The sequence below is a fragment of the Momordica charantia genome (assembly GCF_013281855.1).
Source record: "Momordica charantia cultivar OHB3-1 chromosome 6 unlocalized genomic scaffold, Mcharantia_2.0 BLBB01000006.1, whole genome shotgun sequence".
NCBI classification, from domain to species: domain Eukaryota; kingdom Viridiplantae; phylum Streptophyta; class Magnoliopsida; order Cucurbitales; family Cucurbitaceae; genus Momordica; species Momordica charantia.
In genome coordinates this window covers 33312317-33330031 of record NW_028275164.1, presented here as the reverse complement: position 1 = coordinate 33330031, position 17715 = coordinate 33312317, and the positions used below count along the sequence as shown (strand labels likewise).

The 17715-nt window shown below is 36.5% G+C and overlaps 1 protein-coding gene across 1 annotated transcript; it reads left to right on the top strand.

The window, feature by feature from the left end:
- Window positions 1-647: 647 nt before the first annotated feature.
- LOC111022676 (mediator of RNA polymerase II transcription subunit 33B) lies at window positions 648-16913 on the top strand. The gene is made up of 13 exons (XM_088125867.1): window positions 648-870; window positions 956-1288; window positions 1924-2034; window positions 3399-3752; window positions 3959-4275; window positions 4369-4460; window positions 4989-5349; window positions 6432-6642; window positions 9447-9561; window positions 9689-9850; window positions 10267-10924; window positions 14361-14567; window positions 15500-16913. Exons 2-13 carry the CDS (start codon window positions 990-992, stop codon window positions 16618-16620), a joined length of 4008 nt encoding a protein of 1335 aa, XP_087981993.1. The 5' UTR covers window positions 648-870; window positions 956-989; the 3' UTR covers window positions 16621-16913.
- The last annotated feature ends 802 nt before the right edge of the window (window positions 16914-17715 follow it).

Sequence of the window (17715 nt, the reverse complement as noted above, 5' to 3'; positions counted from 1 at the left end):
CTCTCAAGCCAAAGTGATGTTTGATTAAATGTTTTTCACCCACTGCCGAAGAAACTGTAACAGATTGGCGAAGCTCATGGTGGAGGAGAACATCGATGGTGTGTTGCGGACTTGCTGGAAGATGCATCTGAAGATGATCTAAAGATAACCAACAATGAAATTTATTTTAAATCTATAAAGAATTTGAAATCACTCGAAATCGTAGGCAAACAAACAATGCAATAATTTGTCAAGAAATGAAAAGAAAAAAAAAACAATGCAATATAATACCAAATTGAGTTACTACAATAGAACAAGATAAAAATATTATTAAACAGACGTATAACATTATGCAAATTTACCAATTCCATTGATCTGCCTCGACCAGCTTACAGGTGGCAAAGAAATTCAAGCTTCTTGGAAACTTCAAATAAATGAATTTGTGGTCGGTTCGGTAGTTTTAAGATTTTCGGTAATTTCAAAATCTAGACAAATTTCAAATGAATTTTGTTATTTATTATACCATGAAATAGAATTATTGAAATCCTACATAATTTCAAATCTTTAATTTTTTTATTTTATTTTCTTTTCGAGCGAATGTCCAACCAAAAAATTTAATTATATTCGTTCAAAACCATTCTCATTCTAAATCAGATGAAAGAATTTAGAATAATTTATTGGAGGATTTAAAAGTTATTTTCTATTTAGGGTTAGAGGGCTGAGTCATGTATCTAATTTCATTGATTCAATTGCTTGAACAAGGGTTTTCTACTTTGATTGTGTAATGCGAGGCGAACAATTTTGTGAGTTGAAAACTTGTGCGAGTTATGACTATGACTACGCGCCTTCGAAACTGACTTCGTGGGGATTCCAGCTCGCATATTTGATCAAGTAATTTAATTCCAGTGACTCTTCATTTATCAATCCGATGATTTAAGAAATCTGTTCGTGATCCAGTATTTTGTTTCTCTTGCAGAGGAAGAGGTTCTGTGGCTTAGAAATAGTCCCCAATGGTGGTCTCCGTCCAACCGCCGAGTCAACTGCAGGGGATGGCTGGTTTATGGGACAGTGTGTTGGAGCTTACGAAGTCGGCGCAGGACAAGAACTGCGATCCACTGCTCTGGGCGGTTCAGTTGAGCTCCAGCCTCAATTCTGCTGGCGTTTCCTTGCCGTCAATCGAGCTCGCCCAGCTCTTGGTCTCCCATATTTGTTGGGACAATCATGTGCCTATCATGTGGAAGTTCCTTGAGAAGGCAATGACTGCGAAAATCGTTCCTCCCCTGCTGGTTGTTGCTCTTCTTTCTACGAGGTCTCATTTCTTCTATCAATTTGATTACTACCGCTTCCCTCTTCAAGCTTCCTCGCTTCATCGAATTTTTGTTTAAATCTTATTCACGGGTGTGTTTGGACGTTGTGAATGCAGAATGTTTCATATTGGGGGCTTGTGAATTACGCTTTTTCCGGGGTAGTTCAACTTCAAAGTAATATTTTGAGTTCGCTTATTTTTCTCCTGTACACGTACGGTTAGACCATTGTGAACTTAAGTTATGGAGCATAAAGAAAAATGGAACTGAAGATAATACATATGCATTTCAACATTCATACGTCTCAATGCATCCATAGATTTCCTGCGTTGCTCTGTAATTGCCTTTCTGCTTGCATGTCATCAATAATCTCGTTGTGCTGTAGTTATCTACTGTTTTTGATAAGCTGTAGTTATCTACTGTTGATAGCAAGTTCAAGTCTGTATCGTATCGGTTGTCGTTTATCCAATAAATAAGTTTGCATAAAATACTGACGTGATTTTTGAAGATGTCTGCAACTTGTTAACATTTTATTTTTCTTCCTCATTTTTGCTTCTAACTTTGTTTCGCTTGTTTTTCTCGTCCACTATTCACTGTCCAAAGTTGACATATATGGCATTGTTTCTCTGATTTACTTCAGGGCAATTCCGTATAGAAAGCTCCGACCTGCAGCATACAGACTTTACCTGGAACTTCTCAGCCGACATGTCTTTTCATCAACATCGCAAATCAACGGACCCAATTATCAAAGGTATATTTGACTGTATTTTTATTCGTTTGCATAATAGTGGATAACCTCATTCTTTCTTTTACTCTATTCAATCATTTTTCTTTCTTAATGGTAAACCTAGAGGAAACCTTTTGCCTCGAGAGGCATTCGAGGGTATCCTCTGTCACTGCTTCTCCTTACTTCAGTGGCAGATTATTCAGCTAATAAAATTTACCCTTCTCTTTTGAGGTTCTTATTTTTCCTGTCTTCTTATTTGAGTAGATCTTGTCCTCTATTTTTTTTGTCAGCTATATTTTGCTTAATAAGAAACTAAATTCAATGAAAAAAATGATGTTTCAAAAAACTCTTCCAAGTGGCATAAAGAGTATTTAAGTTTGTAGTTATTAGAGGTCATAAAATTTATGACAAGAAAGAGCCACAAGAGTGAACTGGAAAGAAAAAAATCAAGAGACTTTCTTTGTTGTTGAAGATTATGCGGTTTCTTTCCAGCATAATTGGTAAAATAATATTCTAACAAGCTGCAATCAAAGGGCTTCCTCTACTTTCTTTGATGGATGACGATCAAGCACCGAGAGAGAAGATTGTTCATCTTGAGGGATAGAGTAACCCGTCAACTGAAGTTGAGGAGCATAAAATTTCAAGAATTCTGACTAAAACAAAAATTTAGGGATAAATGGCTTTGAGTTGCAGCGTCATTCTTGCACATAGTGCACCACCACAGAGAGGGATACTAGTTGGGGAGTCTATTTTGAGTCTTGTCATGAGTATTGATACCCTCATGAGCAAGCTCCCATTAAAAGAAAAGAACTTCACTTTCTTGAGATTTTAGAGCACTTTCTTGAGATTTTAGAGTGCCTGATCACCTTATAAAGGCCAGGGTTCTACAAGTTTCCTTTTTCGGTGATATCCTCAAACAAGGAAATGCCTGGTGAAAATTCCAGTAACAATCATCTCTGCAATTTTTTTTTTTGAAACAAGAAACAAACTTTTCATTAAGGTATATGAAACGAAGTAGAAGTGTTCAAAGATACAAATTTCTGAAGGAATGAAAAAGTAGATGCTGTAAAGTAAAATTAAACAAAGTAAGACATCAATTAAGGTACTAAGAAGCGCTCCCAAGAGGAATAAATTGTAGAAATTGAGTAATCCTTGAATAACAGTGAAAGCGAGCACCAATGAGAATCCTTAAACTTGGCTTGATCTTTTTAATCATCTTCCTTTATGAAAGTTATGATTCCTTAAAAAAAATTCTTAATTACCCTCTGAACAATAATGGAAGAGTATTTCAACTTTATCGTGCCATGATGTTTCATCATCTGCCGACCAAATTTTTATTTTATTCAACTGGAGGAAAAGGCCTGATGAATTATTTTATGCCATTTCAGGATCATGCAAACCATCGATGATGTCCTTCATTTGTCCCAGATATTCAGTCTCCAAGCATGTGAACCTGGGCTACTTATGGTTGAATTATTCTTTTCAATTGTGTGGCAGTTACTTGATGCATCATTGGATGATGAAGGATTGCTGGTACTTCCTGCAGAAGAGAGATCAGCCTGGTTAATCAGGCCACAACCACATGATATGGAACTAGATGTTCATGATTCTTTCAGTGAGAAGAGAACTGAGAACAGTGAAAGTTTGCTTAAAGTAAACACGGCAAAGGCTATCGAGATAATTGGACAGTTTCTGCAAAATAAAAAAACTGCAAGGATTTTGTACTTGGCCCATCGAAATATGTAAGAAGTATAATTCTTGCTAACCTCTTTTACTCTCTACCCCTGTATTCTTTAGTTTCTGAAGGAAAGAAAAGCGTATTGATCTTTAGAAAGGCCATGCCTTCAGTTGTTGGAGTAACGTTTACTGATTCAGTGTAAAATGAATCCAAAATTTTGGAACAGTTCAATGAAAAATATGTAACATAATTATGCTATCTGGTTTTTAGGCCATTGCACTGGGCAGGTTTTGCTCAGCGGTTACAACTACTTGCAGCAAACTCAGCAGTTTTGAGGAACACAAAGCTAATAACTCCAGAGGTCCTTCTGCACTGGACATCTGATAAACATAGGCTTTTATCACGAGAAGGAAAAACATCTCAGCAGGAGTTTCGTAATGTAATGGCTTCTGGGTCACTATTTTCTTCCGCCGGTCAATCTCATGGTGTTAATTGGTCCACATTGTGGCTTCCCATTGATTTGTTCCTGGAAGATGCCATGGATGGATCACAAGTTCTGGCAACTAGTGCTGTTGAGCGTCTTATTTGTATGAGCTAAAAATTTTTATAGTTCTCTAGTGATTCTTGAATTAAATTGATAAGTTTCCACAAGAATTCTATTGATCCAGAGTTATCTACAGGTTTGATTAAATCTTTGCAGGCAGTTAATGATACCTCCTGGCACAACACTTTTATGGGTTTGTGGATTGCAGCCTTGCGACTTATTCAAAGGGTAGGATCAATTAGAATCTTGATAAATGTATCAAGTTTAGCTGTTCCCATCCTCTTTATGTTCAGATATTAATTTTTGTCTGAAATGATTTCACATTCACAATTTACTTAATTAGCTGGCCTGTTGTCTTTAGTTGAGAAAACTTTGATTTTTGTCCTATGATAATTGTATGGCAACTTTAATTAAGGGAGATGGATAAAAAAAGGAGCATTGTGTGGGTTTTTGGTTTTTTTTTTTTAAATAATTTTTTGGACTCTCTGGTCTAAAGATATTTGTAACTACTCTCTCTATGCTCTTAATCGGATAGAGATCTCTCTTATAACTCCTCAATCTTCTCTTTTCTAATGAAATGTTCCCTCTGTTTCTAATTAAAAAAGGGAAAAGAATATTTGAGTATTTATTTCCTCTAGGAAATGAGTTTTATCTTTATTTCATTTAGGAAACTAAAAAATTCATGTTTAATCTGCCTCCTGGGATCTAACTCATTCCAACCTACATATATATGCTAATTATTATCATTCTTTTTAGGAAAGGGATCCTAGTGAGGGTCCTGTACCTCGTTTGGATACATGCTTGTGCATGTTGTTGTCTATTACAACCCTAGCAGTCACCATTATAATTGAAGAAGATGAAGGTGAACTGAAGGAGGAGGATGAATGCAGCCCAAGTAAAGGCAGAGATGAGAAGAAGTGTTCAGGAAAGTGCCGCAAAGGTTTGATTACGAGCCTGCAGATGTTGGGTGAATATGAGGGCTTGTTGACTCCTCCTCAATCCGTTACTGCAATAGCCAATCAAGCTGCTGCAAAAGCAGTAATGTTCATATCAGGGGTTGCAGTTGGCAACGAGTACTATGACTGTGTTAGTATGAATGACACGCCAGTTAATTGTTGTAAGTACTTATTCTAATTTTAGCATTTAACATTGGTTATACGAATCCTGTAAAAAAATGGCCTATTAAGGATTTAAATTGGTGAAATATTAGCATTCTTTTGAAACTACTAAACATAGTTAAATGAGCTATTCTATATAAAAAAAGTTGTCTCCTCTGTGGAAAAAGATAATGTTAAATGGGCTAATGTATATTGATTCATCTGCAAATGCAAACTTTTAGATTGATGCTCGATTTCTCAAGAATTCTTGGGAATAGAATTCTGTTATAAAAATTTAATCTTCACAAAACGACATTATTGACTTCATGCTCAGATTGGTTTGATTCAGTAGTCAGCACTATTTCATCTGCAAGTTCAAAATTTTTTTTTGAAGTTCAATGTTTCAAGAATTCTTACTAATGCAATTCTGATAGATAATTTATGTACAACGAAATGCATGCTCAGAACTATTTGATAGACCTCCGATCATAAAGAAATATGTTAGGAGGAATGGTAATAAGGGAAGGAAGAATATTTCTGTGGGCCCTAATTAGTTAGAAGACGTTTTGAGTAAGGAGAGAGTTTGTTATAGAGGTATGGGAGTTTGTTACAGAGAGAGTAAGGCTGTTATAGATATATATAGGTGTTGCTCTTGAAGAGGGGATCATCTTTTTGCTAGCTTGTATTTCCGTGTAAGGAATTGTGGGAGAGAATAGGGAGCTCTCAAATACTCCCTTGACCTGTAATTTTCCCTCTTGTACCTAAATAATAGAGCAGCCTCTATCACTATTTTATTCATTACTTGGAACTCCTGGTCTGCTATAAACAATTTAATCTTTCATAAAGGACAATTGAACGTATCCTGGACATTTTTATTCAGTGAACAAGTTAAAAAATTTTGGGGTACAGATTGACCTGATGTATTATACTGGTCTTTGTCATCATTTACATGCATCCTGAATTTTTACTTTTATTTTTTTACTGGCACTTCTGATCTTAGAACTCTCTTGCACACATTGTTACAATATTTTCATGCTTGCATACGTTTGTATTGGAAATTTATCATTTTGTGATTGGCTAATTTGTTGTTTTCTTGTTGCAGCTGGAAATATGCGTCATCTAATTGTTGAGGCTTGTATTTCTAGGAACCTTCTAGATACATCAGTATATTTTTGGCCAGGCTACGTGAATGCACGCAGCAGTCAAGTGCCTCGTAGTGCATCTGGTCAGGTTGTTGGTTGGTCATCATTCATGAAAGGATCCTCTCTAACTCTGTCAATGGTGGATGCTTTAGTGGCCACTCCAGCTTCTAGGTATGCTCTTACATGTATCTGTTTGTATCTTGTCATTATGCCATATTGACGGAAGATGTGAATAGGGTCTGTATTTTCTGTTTCCCAAAGATGTGTGAGCATTGTTACTTGTAAAGTTGTCATACTGGGACTATCATGTGGCAATGTTGTCCTTTCTCTGACGATTGCTTTTACATAGAAAACAGTGATGACTAATATTTTAATGCAATGGGGACTAAAATTAGAGGATACCACTTTTGCAACAAGGCCGCCTTTTAGATTCGTTGTGCATGACCCCTTGAAAATGTTGGGGTGGTGGTCATATAGACCTAGGTTTGTGAAGGTTGAGAGCAAAACTTTTAGGATAGGAGTCAACACTTCATCCAGGGGAAGCGAGGCGAAGGTAACATAAATAAGGAACAATTCTTACTCGATTTCTCTGGATGGGGAGACTTTGGTGTGTGCAAGAGCGAGGGATTTGACTGAGAACAAACCTGATTTTTCTAAATCGCAACGGATTTGATCACGTTGATTTGAGAGTGATATCAAACTCAACGAAGAGAGAAGAGCTAGGAGCTGTTCAGTTTCAACTTCTTTAAGACTTCTACGTGCTTCAATATTCCAAGAGAGAGTATCCTTATCCCAACAGTCAACAATAGAACGAAAAGGGAATTTAATAGCTCTGTATAAGTGAGCGAAATGGTCCTTGAGCTTTGAATTTTCGAGCCAAACATCCTGCCAAAAAAGAATATGAGTGCCACTGCCCACAATGAAGGAGCAATTATGTTGCACTTTACTCCAATGTTTGGGAATATTGAAGCTTGGTCTCTATTCTGGAATCACAAGGTTTCGCTTGTAGCATTTCACTATAGCTACTTAGAAAAATCCACCTGAGATCGTTTACTTGAAAGGACAATCCTTTCCTGAGAATATCTTATGTTTGGGATACTTGAATTCTTGATGTGAATCATGAATGTGCTAAAATCTGTTAGACAGGTTTCTATAAAAGTATTTTGTTACTCGGGAGTCGGTGCATAATATTTTTTTGAACAAGATGTGAAGTTCTTATTGATTAATGAAAATGGACAAAATATTTAAAGGATACAATCTCCTAGAGGGAGAGAAAGAAAACGGAAAAACAGAAAAAAAAGGGAAAAATAATAATAAAAAAGGAAAATACAACCCAATTGAACAAGAGCGACATAAAATCAACTTCAAGGAGCAATATCAGGTGAGAAGCATGGGAGAAACCAAAAAACTTCAAAAACAAATCTTGGAGCACCATAGGATTTCAAAATACTTGGACAGAGAAGAATCCGAAGGAGGAGAATCCTCCAAAGCAAACTTTAATTCATTCAATTCCTTCAAGTAATCTTTAAGTATCTGAATCCTCCTCTCAAGATAAGAAAGATAATAGACGTATTTTTCTTCATGAATGCTAGCTAACTCTTCATTTAGAAAGGTGATATAGTCATCCAAACGGGATGCGGTGCATAATATTAGAAGTTTTTACTCTCCCACTCCTCCCCCTCCCCTTGATGAGCTATTTTCTTTTGTGGCAAAACTAGCTTTCTTTGGGAAAATGATGTAATACAAAAGAGGATAGCCCATGACAGTAGCCTACTGGAACAAAAAAACAACTACTTAACTACAAGAGTTAAACACTGCAGGAAAAGGCTCCTTCAATTAACAAGGATGAGAGACAACTGAAAAGCATTAAAATCCTTATCAACAAAGCCCAAAGGAGGGAATTGAACCTAGCAAATGCCCAAACCTCTGTCAAGAGATCTCCACACCTCTAAATATTTTGTTTCATTTATCTTAATGAAAAGTTCTGTTTCCTATAAAAAAAGTATTTTTCTATTTCTTTCATGCCAAATCTTCCATTAGACTGAAAATAAGTGGCCTGCAAAGGAGCTGTCCCCTTTCCCCAGAAGGAGGGTGAAATAACAACTCATCTATTACAGACCAATATGATCTACTCTGAGCTAGCTGCATGCCAAAAGTATCCAAAAAACTGTCTCGTATAGCACCTGGAAAAATGAATTCCTTAAATATGCCCCAACTCCTCCAAGGCACCTTTACAGACTGCACTATGAAGCTGCAAAAGAAAAGAAGACGATCTCTGCAAATCATCCATGGTATTACTTGTATTGTGAGAAACTTGACAGGAAAAAATATTGGTTTCACAAAAGAGAGAAGGAGCTGCAAGAAAACTAGGAAAGTGAAACCACAAACAAACAACTTGTAACCTCTAGGTGAGGAGAGAGATTGGGCAGCAAAGAAAGCAACATAGAGACATTTGAAGACTCCCTATCATATAGAGGATGCCCAAAATCGAAATTGTATGAGAGGGAGTTCCTAGAAAAAAAAAGAATAGAATTCACATAAGCGAACTTCAAAAAGGATAAGTGGTAAAGATAAAGAAACATAAGAGGAAGGGGGTATCTTCTATCCAACAATCATCTTAAAAAGAGTTAAAGACCCACGTTGAGGAGAACCTCAAGAATATGCGCCCAAGAAGCAGTGTATTTCCACAGGTTTTATAATGTGCCTTTAACCCTTGGCTAGAAACCTAATTTTTGTTTCACTGGAACTCACACTTGGATCTTTGGAAGGAGAATTATAATGTCAAATATAGATTGTAATATAATTCTAATAGAAACTCATAAGAAACAATTTGACGAATAAAAATATATGGGAAATCAGTGTAATTCGTTTATGATTTTTTATCTACGACATAAGCCATGTACATCAGATGCCTTGTAATTTTACCCAGTGGTTTGACAATTAAATTTAACTTACACCCATGGATTTGACGGAAGCTTAGCAGAGATTGAGAAGATCTATGAGATTGCAGTCAATGGTTCAGGTGACGAGAAGATCTCTGCAGCTTCCATTTTGTGTGGGGAATCACTTGTTCGTGGTTGGAATCTACAGGTGAGTGCCAGTGGATGCCTATGATTTGTATGGCACGGTTGTGGTTTTTTTTCCTCCAATTTTTCTAAACGTAATTTTGCATCCTCATTCTCACCTTCTGGGATTATTTTAACCTATTTTCTTCTAGGAACACACCGTTCTATTTATTGCCAGATTATTATCGCCCCCAATTCCTGCAGATTACTCTGGCAGTGATAGCTATTTGATCGACTACGCCCCATTTCTGAATGTTCTACTGGTTGGAATATCATCAGTTGATTGTGTGCAGATTTTTTCCTTGCATGGCATGGTAAGAATGTTAGCTTGTCTGCATATGACCCTACTTATAAGCTTCTGAATCTGAAGTTATGTTTTTCTATAAGATTATTTGTGCAAGCTTAGGAGTGGTATTATATATGATCTTATGCCTAAGTATGAGAGCTGAATTGTTTCAGAGAAGTCTTGGAAGGATTGGATACCTGGATTTTGATAGGTGAGACTGAGGCCCATTGGCAGAGATCAAAATGACTACAGTTCATTATAAGAGCATTTAGATACTTATTTGATTAGAATTGTGTTCAATTATCTATAACCTTGTTGAATGATTCTGAAAATACTAGATTTTTGGCACACACAAGAGTTTTAAAGAGATGATTTAACAAAGCAATTGAGAAATTCTGGTTTTTATAGTGTTGTGAGCTTATATTTTTTGTTGGTTGATGCCAGGTTCCTCTGCTTGCAGGTCAATTAATGCCAATCTGCGAAGCTTTTGGATTAAGTCCGCCAAAGTCATGGGTCCTTACATCTGGGGAAGAGCTTACTTGTCATGCAGTATTCTCCTTGGCATTTACACTTCTGCTAAGGTTGTGGCGGTTTCATCACCCACCTGTTGAAAATGTGAAGAGAGATGCACGACCTGTGGGATCTCAACTAACTCCTGAATATCTGCTATTGGTTCGAAATTCTCAGTTGGCATCTTTTGGAAAGTCGCCCAAGGATAGATTTAAAGTCAGACGGCTGTCAAAACTTTTGAAATTTTCTTTAGAACCTATATTCATGGATTCATTTCCAAAATTGAAGGGCTGGTACCGGCAACATCAAGAATGCATTGCTTCCATTCTCTCTGGTCTTGTACCTGGGGCACCTGTTCATCAAATTGTTGATGCACTCTTGACTATGATGTTCAGGAAGATAAATCGTGGTGGACACTCTTTGACTTCGACAACTTCAGGAAGCAGCAACTCGTCTGGATCTGCAAATGAAGAAGCCTCCATTAAGCTTAAAGTTCCTGCATGGGACATTCTCGAGGCAACTCCCTTCGTGCTGGATGCTGCTCTTACTGCTTGTGCTCATGGGCGATTGTCTCCTCGTGATTTGGCTACAGGTAAGTCCAAATCATTTTTTTAATACGAAAAATGAGAGGTTAATCTATAATTTATAATATTGAATTCTACATGTTGGGGAAATTCTTTTTTTTTTTTTTTTTTTTTTTAACAAGATACGAATTTTTCATTGATGTGATGAAAAGGAACAAAATTGTTAAAGATACAAGCTCTCGAAAGAGTGAAAAGTAAGACAAAAAACAGAAAATACAATGAACTACAAAGAACTAATAAAAGCACCCCAACTGTTAAAAATAAGAAAAAGGAATGGGGAAATTCTTTTTAGACTGTACCATTCTTGATGTTTGAATTTAGAATTGACCATTTATTGTGATTTGTAATTAAACTGGGTGTTTAAATATCATAAGTCCACTCCGTAAACAATAAATTAGATCATTAATACCAAAAAAAAAGTTTGCATCATCTCCCTCTCCCTCTCCCCTCATTAATATTACAAAAGAACCCTCTCAACTTATAAGTGGATTGTCAATAACATAAAATCCTCTCTCTTGTTGGTGATATACTGATATTATCGTCAACTGGAAACGCCTCAAGATGAAATTCAAAATGGGAACGAATGACGTGGTGATCAGAGGAGATGCCTACCATCTAAAAAGTTGTGCTTCCTTGCGATCTCTTTCACATAAAATCCTCTCTCTTGTTGCTGATATAATTTTATATACTCTTGTAACCAAGCTGATTGGTCGAAAGTTAGTTATGGAAAAGGCTTCAGTTTTTCTTAAGAATGGAGCAAATGTACTAGTTCTTTAGGCATTTATTGATGATAAACTTTTAAAAAAATTGTGGAACATTGCTAACATTCCATTCTTGTTGGTGTTCCAAGATTTAAATTTTTGTTCCTTTTTTATATAGGATTCACCTGTGAGGCCACACAGACTCTGAGTTTTCAAATTTTCCCAAAGTTTTTGGCAGCTCAAAGATCTCATCTTCAAAGACCTCTCTGACCACTCCTTATTAGCTTGAGAGAGAAGGATTCTGTTGGATGCTCTCTAAGACAAATTGTCATACTTTAATTTCTTAGGAAGCTGCTGGTAGTAGCGTATGGCCTCCCTAATCGACCCTCTTCTTAACCATTGGATTTCTCCCACCTTGAGGTTCCTTAGATGAAACCAAATTCTTTCTTGACGAGCCCAATCCATGGAAAAGCTTAAATTTTCATCTCCCTCCAGCCATTGTATTGAATCTTAAATCACATCAAATTGCATCCAAGGCATCTCACGGATCTTTCTTGCTGTTAGAATGCCCTTGCTCCTTACTATCATGTTCATAAATGAGAAATCTTTATTATCAAATCTTTATTCAGTCTTTATTATCATCATCATCATCATCATCATTATTATTATATAAAGCACCAAATTTCGTTAAGATAAATGAGAAATAAAAAACAAAATATAGTTAAAAAACACAAGCCTACTTTTACTACTTTTACTACCTAGACTTTAAAATCATTGGAGACAAATTTTATAGAATAACTCAATCCTATTAGTGATAATTTAGTGATAATTGAAGTGATATTGAGGATGTTCTAGAATTTTTATTTAAGTGGTAATTAACAGGTGAATTCTTTTTATAATTTTATATAACTATATTGTGTTTAGCAACACTTGATCATATAAATTTTAGATTTGTATAATTTTTTTAATTAAAAATTGAAGCTGATGCCTCATACCGCCTCGAGGCTTATGCCTCGCCTCTTCGAGAGGAAAGCCTCGAGGCCACCTTTAGCCTTTTAAAACATTGCACATTATTGAGAACCTAGAACTAAGGAAGAGGACCTCTAGATAACGTTGATGTTGTTGACTTTTTCATGTGTGACTAGTCAGGAGAAATTTTAGAATTAGGGATTTTGACCTTCCAAAGCTTAGCAAAGAAAATGAGTTGTGAAATAAGAGAATGAAGCAAGCAAGGGAAAAGAAGATTAGAAAATAACAAACCTGAGGAATCAAGAGGACATATCCTGGCCTACCCTATCTGACAAAGCACTTCTCAGGTGGAAGTCAAATGAAAAGCAATCCCCTAAACACAGAAAGAAAATAGGCGATGAAACTATTTTATGCAAAGATAAAACATACAAATGAAGGAATAATAAATAAAGAGGACCATCCCCAGTCCAAAACTCTTCCCAAAAATAGACCTTAGAACCACCACTAAAAGAAAATTTAATGAAGTTCAGTAATTTGGGGAGACACTTTGAAATTGCCTTCCATGGATTCCTCAAAGTGCTCTGTCACCACCAAAATTTCCATCCATTAGCATGGTGCTTGTACTTATCAAAATCCTATTGCTATACCATCCTAGATTTTTAAGGAAGCCTCCTCAAACACTTAGCGAAAGGTGAAAAATTCTTGCACGATAAATTACCCAACCTGCCATTTTGCGACCTTCCCATCTACCCATTTGCTCAAAAAATTTCTCTCATAATTTAAAATTTTCTCCAACTTCTTTATCATGGTCAAAGACGTTTCTGTTCTAGGATTAAATCCTGGGTTTAATCATTTAACTTCTATAAATAGAATACAAGAAAAAAAGGACAGAATGCCAGTCGCCAGGCCACCCTCCAATGTTTTAACATTTTTTTTTCACCAAGGTCAAAAGACAAAGAAAAGAAGGGAGATGAAACTGTTCTCAAACTTAAAAGTAGGGCCCATTTTTAGTTATCTGTTTTAGTCATGATTTAGTGGTGATGTGAGGTCATCGTTTCCAGTCTAGATGCTCAAAAAGGCTTGTTGGCATCCAAGGATGTGTGATAATGTTCAAAGTTCCATCTACCAAGTCGGTAATCCATATACCCTTAAGATGTTCATCAAGTGAACACCCATTTATTTCTGCAGTTCGTTCCAAGGTTTGCATGAGAATATAAGATTTGAGAACGAGATGCGTTGGATAAGATGCCTAGGAGCAAGATTAATTTGGTGCACTCTCTCTACCCACACCTTTCTCTCTCTCCATCCCATTAGGAAACAAGGATAGCTTTGGATTTGAGAGGATTTCGAAAACCCACGGGAGAGGGTTATAGGATAAACACGAGTTTTGCATCCTATTCTTAAATGAAACCAAACATGGGTATAGCTATAAGTTACTATTTCGCATGGTAGAAAACCTCTCAACGAGCTTCTTAGAGAATTTATTAGCATGCCTCCTTTCTCAATTTAAATAAATGGGAAAATCTTATAATTTTAGGTTTCTTGTCTTTCATAGATTTTTGTTTCGGGGCGTGGTATATTTGCCTTTTTGTTTTCATCGAACTTGGCTATCTTTGTTGATTAAGAATTTGTGTACGGATTTCTTCTTGACAAATCCATATTTGTGCCCTTTTGATGGCTATCATGTCTTATGAAAATAAATTTCTTCTCATGACTGATGTAGGAAGAATCTGTTGTTGGTTTGCTTGGTAAGTTCTTTACCTCATTGTTTCAGGACTCAAAGACCTTGCTGATTTCCTACCTGCATCATTTGCTACTATTGTGAGCTACTTTTCAGCTGAAGTTACACGGGGTATATGGAAGCCAGCATTTATGAATGGAACTGATTGGCCTAGTCCTGCTGCAACCTTGTCCATCGTTGAGCAGCAGATAAAAAAAATTCTTGCTGCAACTGGTGTTGATGTCCCTAGTCTTGCTGTAGGTAAATTCTTGATGTGAATTAATGTTTGTTTTGTTTTGTTTTTTTTTTTGGTAGAATAATTCTTTCTGTTTGTGGGATAGTCGTATGGTAAGGTTATGACTTGTCTGGCAAATATTTTCCTACTTTTATTCCCATTGATTTGAATAAAAAAAAAAGGAGGAATATGAAAAAAATATTTACAAACAAGAGATGCTTTTGAAGGGTGCTTTTATGACCTCCCTTTGTCAGTTAGGTGTATTTCTTATCTTCCACCCTATGAAACTTTTTGTTCCCAAAAATCCTTACAAACAAGAGATGCTTTTGAAGGCCGCTTTTATAATCTATCGACTGGAATAGGTAGGTGCATTTCTTATCTTTCACCTCATTTGTTTATGAAAAATTTTGTTTCTTGTCAGAAAATATAATAAAAATGTTCTTTATCATATAAACACCACCTAAAAGCTAAGAAAATACACTGTCCGAAATCTCCCTTCTATCCTTAGATTTCTCCATCAAGCTCTCCTATTTCTCTTTGTCTAAAAGGATAAACCCAAAAGCACAGCCTGCTGTCGGTCCACAAAATCTTCCTTTTACGCTTGAATAGTTGGCTGAACAAAAATTGGATAAGAAGGCCCCCCTTCCTGCCTCCTGGTGATTGCACTGAAAAGATATTAAGTGAAACAACTCCACCATCAACACTCTAGAAAATTCGAGTCTCGGACAAAGTAGTTGGACAAAGCGAAAAAAGTAGTTGCAAGTTCTGGAGTGTAGAATATAATGTCCATTTAGATATAGTAATCTAAATACCTATTGTGGAAGGTGATAGAAACTTTACAGTGTTTGAAGTGTGATTAAGCTGCTGAACATAAAAAAGTTTAATTGGTATTGCTATTGCTATTGCATTTCATTCGTTTTCTGTTCAATCTGAAATTGAGCTTGAACTGTATTTGCAGGTGGGAATTCTCCAGCTATGCTTCCTTTACCATTGGCTGCCCTAATAAGCCTCACAATAACTTATAAACTGGATAAAGCCTCTGAACGACTTCTTGCCCTTGTTGGCCCAGCGCTGAACACCCTTGCTGCTAGTTGTTCGTGGCCATGCACACCTATTATAGCCTCATTATGGGCTCAGAAGGTGAAGCGATGGAATGACTTCCTTGTTTTCTCTGCCTCTCGCACTGTTTTTCACCATAATAGTGATGCTGTTGTCCAGCTGCTTAAGAGTTGTTTCACTTCAACTCTCGGTTTAGGAAACTCCAATTTAAACAGTAATGGAGGTGTAGGCACGCTCCTTGGTCATGGTTTTGGCTCTCACGTCTTAGGAGGGATGTCTCCAGTTGCTCCTGGTATTCTCTATCTGCGAGTGCATCGATCGGTGAGAGATGCTTTGTTCATGGTGGAGGAGATCGTGTCTCTTCTAATGCTCTCTGTCAGAGATATTGCAGTTAGCGGGTTACCAAGGGAGAAAGCTGAAAAACTAAAGAAGACCAAACATGGAATGCGATATGAACAGGTTTCTTTTGCTTCAGCAATGTCACGTGTCAAGCTTGCAGCTTCCCTAGGAGCTTCATTAGTTTGGATATCCGGTGGATCAGGTTTAGTCCAATCTTTGTTTAAAGAAACCTTGCCGTCATGGTTTTTGTCGGTCCATTCACTGGAGCGTGAAGGTGTAGAATATGGAGGCATGGTTGCTGTGCTTGGGGGTTATGCACTTGCATTCTTTTCAGTTCTTTGTGGAACGTTTTCGTGGGGTATAGACTCGGTATCTTCAGCATCGAAGAGGCGGGCAAAGATTCTAGATTCCCACCTTGAGTTTCTTGCGAGTGCCCTAGATGGAAAATTTTCAATTGGGTGTGATTGGGCTACTTGGCGGGCTTATGTTTCAGGGTTTGTGAGCTTGATGGTGCGTTGTGCACCGAAGTGGGTGGTGGAGGTGGACGTGAACATCTTGAAGAGGTTGAGCAACGGATTAAGGCAGTTGAGCGAGGAAGAATTGGCTCTTGCCTTGCTGGAAAGTGGTGGGGTGACTGCAATGGGTGCAGCAGCTGAACTCATCATTGAAGGTGGCTTTTAAGTGTTGTCTTGGGCATTGAACTCATCAACTGAATCAGTGAATACAATTTTTGTTTAGAAATAACTCAACCTTCAACTGACGTAGGTTTCTCTTAGCATCATAGTCCCATGTTATGTAACTTTGATGTAACACAGATGGGTTCGTGCTGCTGCTGTACATAACCATATCAGACACTGTTTTTGCTAAAAATCAGGGGATTTTTTTTTCTTTTTTTGAGTACAACAAGTTCTCATGACCTCTGGGTCAAAGATAGATATCAATTATCGTTAAGTTAAGTTCATATTGACTATTTATTTTTCTACTTGTTTCATGTGATGGCGTGAGTTATGATAATTGAGGGTGACTGTCCAAAAAACTCAAAAAGTAGATAGCGAGATTACGTTCACAAATAATTCATGCAACACAAAATTTAATTCTAGCAACTTTTTTCTTTTTAATATAAAAATGACAGTAAATTGATTGAGATTTGGTGGTTCGACCCCACGTCTCTTTTTGAAAGGCTCAACATCAATGATAAAATCTATCTTTGATATGTAGATCAGTAAATAAATAAAAATGGATAAAGTCAATAAAAAAGATGTATAAGGATTCTATAATTCATTTATCCATGTTTTTTTTCATGCTTATTTCATATTTTATCTATCACCCATGTAAAAATGGTATAAGAGTGATTAATGTAACTTTCATTTTCTATCAATGTTCTATATGACTGCTAATTTAATGTCAGGTGTATCATTTATTTTTTGAAGCAGAAAAATAATAAAGAAACTAAATAGATGAAACACCCAAAATACAATCTCTCTAAAATCGGGACAACCCCAAAGGGCCTTCTTCCATCCAGATGGCATTCTCCTTCTTCTGCAACGCCCGTCTCGCCAAAAAATAGCAGCCTCCGAGGATTATAGAAATAGTCAATCACGTGTAGCATCTTACCATTATAAAAATTTACTGCCTTTATTGCTAATAGATTTTTTTTTCTTGAATAACTATAGACTTCTATAAGGAGACGTGAAAATGATATATCAATAATATCTTGGGTAAAAAAAATATTATATAAAAATATCTAAATAAGCTGGAGAAAATTAAAAAAAATAT